The 14,800-nt window shown below is 39.5% G+C and overlaps 1 protein-coding gene across 1 annotated transcript in view; it reads right to left on the bottom strand.

The window, feature by feature from the left end:
* Positions 1-14,800, bottom strand: part of STRN3 (striatin 3) — a 73,373-nt gene that overhangs the window by 42,505 nt on the left and 16,068 nt on the right. The window contains exons 2-3 of the mRNA XM_055130531.1: positions 2,371-2,474; positions 1,296-1,369 (exon numbers count right to left, since the gene is read on the bottom strand). Coding sequence (XP_054986506.1) covers positions 1,296-1,369; positions 2,371-2,474 — 178 coding nt within the window. The remainder of the gene's footprint in view (positions 1-1,295; positions 1,370-2,370; positions 2,475-14,800) is intronic.

Below are 14,800 nucleotides of genomic sequence, written 5' to 3'. Positions count from 1 at the left end.
AAAGTTTGTTTCATACCAACATTCAGAAGACAAAATAAATAGCTTGATGGTAAAAATAAATCAAGTGATGTATGAAGTGTTCCTGTCAACAAAAGCCTTAAAATAAACTAAAAACAAAATATTTTAAATATGGTACAATATTTAACTAAAAATATTCATACTAAGCTTTATTTTCCCCACCATGTATCTTTTAACAATTAGGTATAGAAACAACACAAAGGAAATAAAATATGCAGATTTTTTTAATATGGCATGAAAAGTATTTTACTAAATCTAACCTTAGATGTTTTCCCCCTTGCCTTACTAACCCACTCTTATGAATTTAGAGTTCAATTTGAACTATGCCTTCAAAAATGTATACACAAGGCTGGGGGTATAGTTCAGCTGCAAAACACATGAACGCAATAGACTTGGGTTTAATCCCCAGTGTAAGGAGGAATAAACAGTATACCATGAATAGGCTTTAAACATACCAAAGAAATAAGAAATTGCTAATAGTATTCCTAAAATTGCATGACTAATTTTTTATTATGACTTTCATATTAAAGTAATAAAATGGAAACCTAAAATTGACATTAAACTATTAGCCTTTCCCATATCCTGACTTCTCTTCCCTAAATCAGTTTAGTTTAAATCTGTTTAATAAAAGGCAAATCAACTGGACATTTTTTGTTCTCTTATCTTGCCTACATCTGTAGTCTTAAAATTGAATTACATTTCTAATTTCTTTAAAACTAGGGTCTGGGGTGATAGTACAGTGGGTAGGGCTCTTGCTTTGCATATGGCTGACCCAGGTTCTATCCCCAGCACCAACAATGGTCCCCAAGTCTGCCATAAGTAACTCCTGAGTGCTGAGCCAAGAGTAACTTGGAGCATCGCCAGAGGTGGCCCCAAATTTAAAAAATAAATTAATTAAAATAAGACTAGACTACAATTCCTCTCTCCTCCAACTCTAAAACAACTCAGAATACAAAAAAAAAAATAATAAGTTACAGAGAGTAGGACAAAAACTGTCTACAGATGGACAATCTTTCAACTCAAATCACTATAAAAATACAGCCTATAAAGGTTTCAGCACATGAAAAATGAATCAAGAAGATCAAACGACTTACTAGGTTCTAATGACTTACTATCTTCCACCAAATTCTAAATAGTATTACAGTAGACAGCCTATCTGACTAATGCTGAAAAAAGGAAAACAGAGGTAAAGAAAAGCCTATCACACAAAAATAAAGTTAAAAGCCATTTGTCTTGAATTAGGAGTGGCAGAGAAAATTAACAAAACTACTGCTTACCTGATTCAAAAGTTGGCATTTTCAAATCCCCTTGGTTTAGTTCTGTGCCATATTTTAATTTGTGATACTTTGCCCTGAAAATTTAATAACAAATTGTTAATTTTCATTGTTATTCTTATTACATAGTAATATAAATACTGGTGCATAATTTCCAATAACAAGTAAAACATAGTGAACGTTTACTTCTTAATCTTTATTTTCAAAGGAGCTGGAGAAAAATTGTACTACCATAAAAGTGATAAAAACAAAAGCTGGGGAAAGAAAGCTCAAAGAGCCAGAGTATATGCTTTGCAGCCTCAGCACTGCATGATCCTGAGAGCATCACATATGGTATGTTTTTGGTATGACTCCAAAAACAGTAAGTATAAATAAGATGTCTTAACCTAACATGTGTACCCAAGTAAACATGGAAGTTTCTTTCGTTTTTTTTTTTTTTTTCAACCATAAACTTATGAGGCCAGGGAGATAGTACAGAGAGGTAAGGTTGCATGCAGCAGACCTCAATTCAATCTCCAGTACTACCAGGGATCACACCTGAACAAAGCCAGAAATAGCCCCTGAGCTCTGCCAGGTGTGAACAACCCCACCCCAACCCCTCCCCCAACAACCCCCCAAACAAATCCTAAACTTCTATTTCACAAAATGATTTCAATTTAAAGATTTTTTTTTTTGAGCAAAGATGGCTCCACAGAATATTGCAAGCACTAGTGGAAGCAGCAACCCTTCCAAAGAAACATGAATACAAACAGAAACAAAGTCTCATCTTGTATTTTGGATATAATTTTGTATCTTTCAAAGAGTTTTATTTATTTATTTTTTGCTTTTTGGGTCACACCTGGTGATGCACAGGGGTTACTCCTGGCTCTGCACTCAGGAATCACTCCTGGCAGTGCTCAGGGGACCATATGGGATGCTGGGAATTGAACCCGGGTTGGCCGCGTGCAAGGCAAACACCCTACCCGCTTTGCTATTGCTCCAGCCCCAAGTTCAAAGAGTTTAAAACTGCATTCAATCGGAAAACTGGTGAGTGGTAAAAATATTCTACTTTATTCATTAAAAAATGAGGCATACATACCTTTCTTGTTTTAATGCATACTCTAGCATCTTTATTCTTCTTACTAAATCCTTCTTCAAGTTTTCTTGACCCTTTCTTTCTCCTTGCAAAAATGCTATCCGGGCCTGAAAATATGTAAGGTTCAATTACTTCTTTTTTATTTTGAAAACAGGAACACTAAGTAGAAACTTTTACTTTTATTCAAGACAGTAAGACTTAAAAATCATAGAAATAATCCATCAACTTGTTAGACAACACAATAACTTAAATAATAATTGTGACATAAAGCCAGAGAGATAATACAGGTGAACTATATAAGCAATTTGCCTTGCACGCAGTTGACCCCAGTTAAATTTCTGGCATTGCATATGGTTCCCAAGCACAGGCAGGGCTCACTCCTGATCACAGAGCCAAGAACAGTGCATGTGACAGGGAGGTACCTTAAAGTATACCTGCACCATGAGCACTACCAGGTGTGGCCCCCATACAAACCAAACAGCTAACTCCAAATAGCTATGGGAGCTGAAGCAGTTTGGGCATTTGCCTTGCACACAGTTGACCGGGGGTTCAATTCCCGGCATCCCATATGGTCTCCTGAGCACTACCAAAGTAATTCCTGAGTGCAGAGACAGGAGTAACCCCTAATTATCACTGGGTGTGACCCCAAAAGCCAATAAATAAATAAAATAAAGTAACTATGTACTTAGAATGTATCTAATACTAACAAATCTTCAGATAACACTTATGGGAAATGTTTATGTGTAAAAACTATACCAATTTAAGTCACAAAACATAGTATATTCACATTTTTCCTAAAATGATGTTAGTTGCTTTAAAACATGTTATAAATCCAAAAAGCATGTTTTATAAAATACTTTTCTAGCTGGCTCTTCAAGCCCATGTTAATAGTATTTAAAGAAAATTGTATAATATATGATGTGTTAATATAATATGTACACTTCACAACAGAACTTTAACCTAAAAAATGAACTTTTACACTGGGACGATTGCTTCTGCTGAGATTCTATGTGTATTATTAGTTCATAAGAAAAAACTAATCACAATAATCAAAGTTATGATTTAAAAAAGAACAAAGAAGGTGGTAGGAGAGGAATGAAACCCTTAGCCATTAAAACTTTTTTAGCTTAAAAAAAATTTCAGTGACTATGGAACTAGAAGAAATTAAGCGAAATGATTTAAGTCTTTTCACAACTTAGCATGAGAGCTCCAGGTTTGTTCCCCAGAACTTCATGGTTCCCTGAGTACCACAGCAGTAGCAGCCCCCCTGAACACTACCAGGCATGGTCCCAAAATAAGTGAACAAATAACCTGAAGGGGCCAGAGATGTTGCACCGCAGCAAAAGACTTGCCTTAGGTTTGAGCCGGAGCAAGAGAGAGCAAGAGAGCGAGAGCAAGAGAGAGAAGAAAAACACTGAGGGACAGGAGAGACAGTATGGGTTAATATGCTGTTTGCCTCACATGCAGCTGATCTTGGCTTGATCCCCAGCACACTGCCAAAAATGACTAAGCAGAGAAGCAGCAGTAAGTAGCCCTTCAGTACAGCTGAGTCTAACACAAAGCCCATCACCCCCAATAGAAAAAGCATCAGTTGAAATCACCTTTAACTCTAGAAAAGTTATAGATAGTTGCATAATATTTCTAAGACATGTTTCAAAACAAAAATAAAAGATTAGGTAGAACGATAAAAATTCAAAACCTAGTAGCATAAAACCCGAAAAGGAAAAGTAGCACTTAAGACTCAAGCCAAAGGCAAAATGTCAATTTTATTATACAGGTTCAACAAATTGAGTTTGCTTCCTAAATTTGCTGTTTCATTTTTCCAAACATAAATCATACTCTATAGAACCATCATGTGACACAGATCTCATAAGCCTATCACAGAGCAAAGGGAAGGAAGGGAAGGGGAAAAAAAAAAAAACCTGAAAGATGCTTATCTAAAATTTAAAGTAGAAATTGGAAATTTTCTGTTTGAAAAATAGTTACTGCAAATTAAGTTAAAGTCAAATGCTACCTAAGAGATGAAAAAAAATAAAATGGTAATGCTTCTTACTGTAATTCCATACTATTATGAAAATTAGTTTTCATGTCTTTCCTTTGACAGTTCTGTATTAAAAATTATCCATTCTCAAGAGAATCTAGTAAATTAAGCAAAAAAGCCATGCACGAAAAGAATTCACAAGATGACAGGACAAGAAAAAGGTAAGAAATCATTAAAATAAAACCTCTGAATGGAAACATGGCCCAACCAAAAATACTTTAAGATGAGAGTGAAAAGCAGATGACACTTCAGTCATGAGGACAGGAACTGACCTCATGACCTTGTATCACAATATCTAGACAGATATATTTTCATTAAGACAAAGATCAGAGGTTAGAATGTTTCAGTGGTGAAGGGGGCACACCTTGCATGGGCAGGGGCCTGAGTTTGATCCCCAACACCACATCTCCCAGCATCACCAGCCCAATGCTGCATTCCTGAACCAGAGCATAAAACCAATCACTCAGCAGACTATCTCAGAAAGTGGCTTCTGGCACCCTGGGGGCACTTCAAACACGAAAATAACAATGATAAAGGTAATGGTTATATCTAATAAAAGACTAATTAAATAAAACATTTAGTGGTACAGAACATGCTTTGAACAAGCAATGGCCTGGGTTCTACCTCCCAGCATTAAATGGAATTTTTAAAAAAACTGAGATAGGCAGTTAGTATAATTCCAATTAAACTGCCAATTTGTGTATAGGTATAAAACTTGGTAAGTTGATTCTAAAATTTACAAAGATGCTGAAATTGCCAAGAAATTGCCTATGGAATTGGAAAATGTTATGGCAAGTGAAATGAGCCACAAAGATAAAGGCAAATACCCAATAATCTCACTCATGCAAAGTATAAAAAAGAAAGGAATGACAAGTTTTTCTCAATCTTATTCCAATTGTGTCCCCTTCTGACCTTGTTTCCTTTCTATGAGCCCCTTTGTTTTTAGAGCCATGAGCCCCACTTAGAGATTTTCACCTCTGGTGCTCTTGGGCTATTCTGGGCTCATGGTCCAGGACTAAGAAATGTTGGCTTATACAATACTCAACAGAAACAAATCTGAAACATGCTCACCAGAATTGGGAACTGAGAAAGTGGTGTCAGGGGTTGGGGGAGGTGGACCCTATCCCTACCACCAGGGGTGAAAAAGGAAAACATTGAGACACAAAAAAAAATTCAAAATTCATCCTGAAAGATAGCTCTGGGGGTTTTAGAACATAAGGCCCCAACTTAGATCCCTGACACTGCAAAGGCCCCCCTCATACACCAGCAACATCAGACCCTGGTGTCCTGAAGAAAGCAAATAGATGATTTGGAAGGAATGGGCTGCAGTGTTGGCAGTACTTTGTCCTGACTAAGAACAGTTCTTTGTCTGTGGGGTGATGTTTTATGCACAATCTTGTATGTAAATTTATTTCACTATTTTTAAGTTAAAAAATTAATCGCAAGTTAAGAGACTTTATATTGTGCTTATTGTGGAGATAAAAATCAAAGCTAAGAGCAGCAAAAGGTTTTACAATGGAATGGGTAATTGTCTCAATAAAAGGACTTTAGTAATAACTATAAATTTGGGCCAGAGGAATAGACAAGGGTCTCAGAAGCACCTGCCTTGCAAGCAGATGGTCACAAGTTCAAATCACCAATGTCTCACATCCACATCCAGGTATTTCTGCTGTCTGAATTGCTGGAGCTGCAGACAGTGCTGGTCTCCTTGCACACGGTATGTTTAAACACCACAAAAAGGGGCATGATCCCCTGCCATACACTGCAACTAAGAGACATGTGAGTGTCATAGACAGGCAAGCACATGTTTAAAAACTACAGCAACTCTGATGAGCATCACAACTATAACTTGTGTACCTCAACTAAGAGTGCAAAACTTGGTGAGTACCACAGCAAAGCATATAACCCCTTATCACTGTAACAATGAAAGGGAGAGGAGAAATTAAATAAATCTACTACAATAACAATGATAAAGCTGACTACAGGTGAAACTGTGCATTTTAAAAAATACACTTTTTTATGTGCCTAAGCCATTAAATTTCAATGTTTTTAATTACTTTTAAAAAGTGAGGAAAAACAGGGCTGGAGTAATAGCACAGCGGGTAGGGCATTTGCCTTGCACGCGGCCAACCCAGGTTCAATTCCTAGCATCCCATATGGTCCCCTGAGCATGGCCAGGGGTAATTCCTGAGTGCAGAGCCAGGAGTGACCCCTGTGCATCGCCGGGTATGACCCAAAAAGAAAAAAAAAAAAAAGTGAGGAAAAACGTTAACTTGGAATTCATTACTACAAACTTACTGAACATACCAAAAAAAAAAAAAAAAAGAAACTATGGCCCTAATGGCCCTAAATTCATATCTAATCTTAACTGATACTGAGTAACACAAATTGGTGAGGAGTGCTCTCAGCAGCTCAGAGACATAAGGTTTACTCACAGCCATTCTCAGTTCACTGAATCAATCAGGCCAATGCTGGCGTCCAGTAATGTGGCACTGTTGAGGCCCAGTGGTGCTAGGGGCCGCCAAGACTACACCCAGTAGTGACTGGAAAGTCATGTGGTACTGGGGCTTACCACATAGTATTCTTATGCATGCAAGGCATTTGCCCCTGTTCAGGAGCTATCTTATTGCCTACTGGGGGAGAGGAGGGGTGTGGGAGCTCAAGACTGACCCCAGGTAGTGCTTGGAAGACCAAGTGTCAGGGATCAAAACATGCATGCAAGACAAGCACCTTTCCCCCTACACACTCCAGGGTTCATAGAAAGGAAACAAAACCAGTAGGGGACACAGCTGGAAAACAACTGAGAAAGACTAGTCTAATTCCTTTCTTTTTTTATACTTTGCATGAGTGAGATTATTGAATATTTGCCTTTATCTTTGTGACTCATTTCACTTAGCATTACATTCTCCAGCCTCCAGAGAGATAGATTATTTTTATGGTAATTTTTCTTTGGACACAGATAAAGGTAGGATTGAAAGCATTTTACTATTTGAGTTATTTTAAAAATCAACATGTGACTACCAATAAAAATCAAAATCAATTACTAGATACTTTACATTTTATTAAAAGTGCAAGACCACTAGAGGTCACCAGAGCAAAATTTTGAACTCAAGTTGCGCTCATAAAGACCTAGTTATTCAATCACAGAGACTCCCAAATTTTCCAAAATAAGACCATCTTTCTCAAAACAAATTAATAATAAAATCTGTTTGACTCTATAAAGAGTTTTCTTTTTTTCAGACGAAATATAAACAAAGTACTAGAAGACAATGATAGGGGTTAAGATGCTAGCCTTGCCAGCATCAGCCTTGGTCTGATCCCATCGTGATCTGATCCAACCAGGAAAGACTCCTGAGCAACACCAAATGTAATCCCAACACCACCAAACACACACACATACGCACACAACAACAACAAGAACAACAACAACACCAAATCAAACAAGAAAAGTTTTAAAACATTTTTAGCACTTCAGGAGAAACTGAGATATAGCAAATAAACCATTAAAGACCAAGGAATCAGGGGGTATGGTGCCACCAGCAGGTCAACCTGTACCTGTGGGGCGAGTGCACCAGCAACCTGATGATGCCTTCAGACTCCCAGATGCCCCCAAATTGCTGCTGTGCCTTTGGCCAGACCCCAGCAACTTGGGAACAAGTTTACCGAGAAATCAAATGGGCCAAAGTTAGATATGTGGGAGACATACCCACAAACCACCTCCAGCTCAGCTTATATAAGCTCATTTATTGGTCTTATTTCAGAGACCCATAAATTTCGAAAGAGATCAAAAGACTCGGCCTGCAGCACAGAGGTAGGCGGAAACCCATAACTGACATCTTCAGGCCCACTTGGATCGGACTGCGCCTCCTCCAGCCAGGTCCCGAGTTTTCCACCAGTAGCTTGGCAGCCACACCCACAAGCTGCATCGCTGCCCGCCCCCCCACCCCCAACATGTAATCTCATCAAAGGCCAAGACCCAGAGACTATAAACCAAAGCTCCTGGAAGAGACCACTACAGAATCTGTCCTGACCCCACGCCAGGCTGTCTTCACTGGGGCACCTCGGAGGGGGACAGGTTGAGTCTCCCTCCCCACTTTAAACAGAACCCCAGCAGCCAAAAACCTCCTGAACCCAACTGCCGCCAAGCTCAAGGCCACTCTCCACTCTCTCGGATGAGCTTCACCCAAGAGGAGACTAGTCTTGCCCAAGACGGGATGAACCTCACCAGAGAGCAGACCCGCAGGAAAACCCAGATATGAGGGAATCCCAGATATGAGGGAATCCGTGACTGAGATCTCCAAGCCCGCTCGGATCGGGACTGGGCCTTCTCTCCCCAGGGCCCCAGTTTTCCAGTAGCTTGGCATTCACACCCACAAACTGACCCCAGCACCATCCCCAGCGTAATCTCACCAACAGCCAAGACCCAGAGACTATAAACTAAAGCTCCCAGAAGAGAAAACAACACAGAATTTCCCGAGCACAACATTCTATTCATAACAAGCAATACAAAACAAATCGCCTAGCATTGCCTTTCGGCAGGTGTGAGTGGTGGTGCGACTGGTGTCGAAATATCGAATGTAACCAAAGTAGAGAGAGTATAGGGCAAATTGTCTGCCACACAGGCAGGGGAAGGGTAGGAATGGGGGTGGGTGGGATACTAGGGATCTTGGTGGTGGAAAATGTGCACTGGTGAAGGGATAAGTGTTTGATGATTGTATGACTGAAGCTCAAACATGAAAGCTTTGTAACTGTATCTCAAGGTGAATCAAAAAAAGGGGGGAGAAATAATAATAAAATAATAAAATAAAATTAACATTCAGAATTTTTTAAAAAAGTAATGTGGAGTTCATGCCCAATTCAATCAGCTTAACCAATGACTGAATAAATAGCAGTACTCCTACATTATAAAAAAATAATAAAATTTTTTTTAAAAAGGATCAAGGAATCAACAAAGAGTTTTAAAGTAAAAGTTAAAGTAAAAGTTTGTCTTTTGAAAGACAAAATTCAGGTTATAACAATAAGTAACAATAATAAATTTATAACAACACTAGTTGAAGCAGTAGTCTCTAAAAAAATGTTAGTAGCCCACTAATGGTCAACTAAAATTGTTATTCTGTCCTAAGATCCAGCATATAAAAACATGGGTCGGAGAGATAGTACAGTGTGTAGAGCACTGGTCTTGCACACAGCAGATGGAGATTTGATTCCTAGCACCACGTCTGGTTCCCTGATCCTTGCCAGGTGTTACCTCTGCGCAGAGAATCAGGAGAAAGTCCTGGCCACTGCCAGGTATGGCCCCTAAAGCAAAATTAAGACAAGACAAAGAACAGGCTGTAGAGATAGCTTAAGTGGTAGAGAGTACATGTCTGCATTTGCAAAGCCCTGAACTCAATTCAAAGCACCACATGCTCCCCCTTTCTCTGATAATGTTAAGCATATCTCCTCTTCAAAAGACAGTACAGGGCTAAGGTGCAAGGCAGCTGACCTTGGATCGAATTCCCGCAACACATGTGGACCCCTGATCACTGAAAGGATCACAGCTGACCCAGGTTCAATTCCAGCAATGCATGTTCATCACTTACTAATCAATTACTTCTGTGCAGACGTAATGTCTAAGGGCCACAGGGACTTCAGGGTGTGACCAAAAAATTAAAATAAACACATAAATACACACACACATACACGCACACCTCACCTTCATTCAGTGAAATGAAGCTTAACAAACTTACCTGATCAACTAGCTAACAGTCAGGTCCCTGTTCAACAGTACACACTGAAAACACATGCTCTCTTTTTTCAAGGAAAGTAAACAAAAGGGCTTACTTGTCATAGCTTAAGCTTGTCATTAAAGTAACATTTTCCAATTTTATAGGTAACTAAAAATTCCACGGGAAAAGAAAAAAGAGAAACACTAGGATAATTTAAGGAGTAATTATAACATTTAGCTTTAATTTAGTAAGACCCTAAAACAAGACTCAATGAAACAGCCCACCACGTTTAAAGTCCTGTCCTGTTTTAAACAGCAATCATTGGTTGAAAGCTGTGTTTCCCACAATGGGTGATGACACCACAGGCACAGAAAGCAGGGAGGAGTCTGGGACACAACAGGAGATTTGGGTGCAGTTGTGCACCCAATAAAAACAGAAAGAATAGGAGCTTTCTGTTTGTTTGCTTAAAGGTAGATTTCCAGGGGTCGGTTTTTTTTGGGTTTTTTTAATACGAAAATGGAGTTGTAAGTCAAAAAGTCTGAGAACTACAGGTTTAAAGCATAAGAGAGTTTCAATTTTTAAACAAGACTGTAGAGGCTTAGCTGTAATACAGTGGATAGGGTATTGGCCTTGCACAAGGTCAACCTGGGTTCCATCCCCGGCACCCCATATAATCCCCCAAACCTGCTAGCAGTGATCCCTGAGCATGAAGCCAGAAACAAGACCTGAGCACTGCTGGTGTGGCCCAAAACCAAAATAAATAAAAATTGTGTTCCAATTAAGTTCTCATCTTTTTTACGAGAACTGTAGGTAATTAAATTTTAGGTAAGCCTATTTTACATAAACAAAACTCTGAGGAATAAAATGATACTCAATAGAGTCTCTTTTCTCTATGTTACTGAGGTACCCTTTTTCCTAAATCTATTTTGTACCAATACAGACATCCAAATTAAGAGACACCACTATAGCTAACATACTTTATTTCTGTTTATGTAATTTATTATTAATTAATGCACTGTCTGTCGTCCCACTGTCAATTGATTTGATTGAGCAGGCACCAGTAATATCTCAATATCTCCATTGTGAGACTTGTTGTTACTGTTTTTGGCATATGGAACACGCCATGGATAGCTTGCCAGGCTCTGCCGTGCAGGTGGGATACTCTCAGTAGCTTGCTGGGCTCTCCGAGAGGGACGGAGGAATCGAACCCGGGTGGGCCACGTGCAAGGCAAATAAATGCCCTACCTGCTGTGCTATGGCTCGTTATTAATTAAATATATTAATATATAATTATCAATTAATATAAATATTTACATATGCTAAAAAATGAAACTTTGGGGAATATAACTAGGTAGAACATTTTTTAAATATATGTAAAAGACTGGAGTGAAAGCACAGAGGGTAGGGTGCTTGCCTTGCAATGGAATGAATTGAACCCGGGTTCAATTCCTGTCCCTCTCGGAGAGCCCGGCAAGCTACCGAGAGTATTCCGCCCACACGGCAGAGCCTGGCAAGCTACCTGTGGCGTATTCCATATGCAAAAAATAGTAACAAGTCTCACAATGGAGATGTTACTGGTGCCCGCTTGAGCAAATCGATGAACAATAGGACGACAGTCTACAGTGCTATGTCAAAGACTTGTACATATGGTTGTCACCTTGATTTTTAGTTGCAAGACATCCTTTGCAAAAATGAAAATAATAAAATGTGGAGCCAATGATCACTGTACTAAAATAACAATAGAATGGTTCCGTCACACTTTACAATTACAGAAAAAGAGCCGTCTCTCTAGTTACTGGAGGACAAATGTGATTCTCAAGACTTGTATCATTCTTTTGTCCGAAGAAAGATAGTTTTTATTGAATGAAATTTACTTAGAAAGACATGAGGGGAGGAGCTGGAGAGCTAGTACAGCAAGTAGGGTGCTTGCCCCGAATGCTTCAGGCAGGATTCAGTCCCCAACAACCCATATGTTCCCCCAACCCTGCTAGTAGTGATTCCTAAGGGCAGAGCCAGGAGTAACCCCTGAGCACCACCAGGTGTGACCCAAAAATTAGCAACAACAAAAAGAACAATGAGAAAACCACACTTGAAGAGCCAACAGAGACATAAAGACAAGCATGCCGGATAACGTGTTCAAGGGAGAACATGAGCTTGAAAAGCAAGCCAAAACTTACATTTTTGTTTCTTTGCTTCCTATTTTCAAATATAAAGTTAGGTTGATCCTCTTATTTTAAAACATTTATGAATCAAAATACACTATTATATTTTTAAAATCTTTCCCCTGTAGAGGCAATAGTAAAGCAGAAAGGGCACTTGCCTCGCACATAGCAAACCAGGGTTCGATTCCCCAGCATGCCATGTGGACCCTTGAGAACCACCAAGAGTAATTCCTGAGTGTTCAGTTGCTCCTGAATCAGGACTAACCCCTGATCACTGGGTTGTGGAAAAAATAAAAACTCTCCCCCCTTCTGTTTCCCTTTGTTATTACTGGATTAACTGGAGGTCACACATGGGGCGATGGCGCTCCCATGTTTGGTTGGGGGATGGAAAGTAGCAGTGCTGCCAGGACAGCAGTCAGCATGGGAGTGGGACCATACTGAAAATCCAATTCCAGGTGCCATCCCCAGGCCCCAGCCAGGTGGTTTTATTAGCCCTCAAGAATTATTTCATATTTTTTTTAATAAAAACAAGTAGATTATAAAAACTGGTAGGGAGTGATTCCAAGCAAGTTTTCAAAAACAGCTGAATTTCTTACTTTCTCTTAAAACTCAAAACACTTTTAGTAATCGATTACGACAATTTATTAACCACACAACTTATTTAGAAATCTTGAGACTACTAATGTGAAAAAAGACCTGATTATGTTTCACTAATGTAGGTCCGAATACATTTACCTATACCTGGGCCAGAAATTAATACCTTATCCAGTACAAACTGGGCAATCACAAATACAACTAGAAATATGATGTCCCTTCAAGTAAGGTTTCTGTCATCAATAGTTCTTTGGTTGTTAACAAAAATCTGGTTTTGTTTTCAGGGACTGGTACAGCAGGTAGGGTGTTTGCCTTGCACGCAGCCAACCCAGGCTCGATTTCCGGCATTACATCTGGTCCCCTGAGAACTGCCAGAAGTAATTCCTGAGCGCAGAGCCAGGAGTAACCTCTGAACATCACAGGTGTACCCAAAAAACAAACAAAAAGACCCTAGTTTTCAGAACATATGAACTTTGTGAATTATATACAAAAAAGGCAGACAAAAATAACAATTACAAGCATTTGTCAAGTATGGTATGTGCCAAACAGTTTAAAACATTTCATGTATGAACTTATTTAACTCCTTACATCTTAGATTCTATAAGCTAGCATCAACTGGCCCCTTTACAGTAAAACGGAAAAATGTACAAAGCAGACGTAACTTGATCATCATCACAGTAACAGGAGTAGCGGTACTAAGATTTGAATCCAAACAGTCTCTTTCCAAAGTACCTTCTGCTCCTCAACTACACGAATAAAGCTCAGCAGAATGATGAGGGGAAACCAGCTAGACAGATAAAAGCAAGATTAATAACATGACCCAATCATTTAGTTCCTCACTCCCCACCCCACCCAAACCTAAAGCGGACATCAAAAATTTTGCTTCAGGGGGCTGGAGTGATAGCACAGAGGGTCAAGCATTTGCCTTGCACGTGGCCAACCAGAGTTTGATTCCCAGCATCCTATATGGTCCCCTGAGCACCATCAGGAGTAATTCCTGAGTACATGAGCCAGGAGTAACCAATGTGCAACACTGGGTGTGACCCAAAAAGGAAAAAAAAAAATGCTTCAGAATTAGAATTTGTTTGTTTGTTTTTAATTTTTAAATTTAATTACCATAAAAATTACAAAGTTATTCATGATTGGGTTTCAGGCATGCAACGTTGTTTTTTTTTTTTTTTTTTGCTTTTTGGGTCACACCCAGCGATGCTCAGGGGTTACTCCTGGCTTTGCACTCAGGAATTACTCCTGGTGGTGCTTGGGGGACCATATGGGATGCCGGGGATCGAACCCTGGTCGGCCGCATGCAAGGCAAACGCCCTACCCGCTGTGCTATCGCTCCGGCCCCAGGCATGCAACGTTTTGACACAGATCCCTTCCCTTCATCAGTGTCCACTTCCCTCCACCAATAGCCCACATCCATTAATCTCCCACCCACTAGTCTGCTTCTAAGTTTTTGCACTGTTTGTTTACAGTTCTGTTGCTGATAGGGTGTCATGCAGAACACTAAAAAAGAACTCAACACAATAGGCTCTAGGCAACATGACTGATGTCTGTGAACTGGCTAGCAGAAGGATGAGACAGATTCACATCAGCCTAGTTTTACAGTAAGAAAATTGAAACACTGGGACCAGAATAATAGTACAGTGAAAAATGCGCTTGCCTTGCTCAAGGCTAAGCTGGGTTGGATCCTCGGCATGCCATATGGTTCCCTGAGTATCAGCAGGTGTGCCCCCTGCCTCCAAAAAAGAAAACTGAAATACAAAACTATCAGTTGCCTTTGCTTTGCCACTAGTTAGATGCTATCAGAATTTGTTAGCATCTAGTTGACGTTATTGCTATCACTCAGAATAGTCTTCTGGAAAGATCATAGTTATAATAATAATAGGACTCATTATTTGTTGCTGAATAAAGGAAATTATAATTAG

Source organism: Sorex araneus, chromosome 3, assembly GCF_027595985.1.
Source record: "Sorex araneus isolate mSorAra2 chromosome 3, mSorAra2.pri, whole genome shotgun sequence".
NCBI classification, from domain to species: domain Eukaryota; kingdom Metazoa; phylum Chordata; class Mammalia; order Eulipotyphla; family Soricidae; genus Sorex; species Sorex araneus.
Note: the sequence above shows the minus strand (reverse complement) of the source record. Positions and strands in the feature narration are given on the sequence as shown.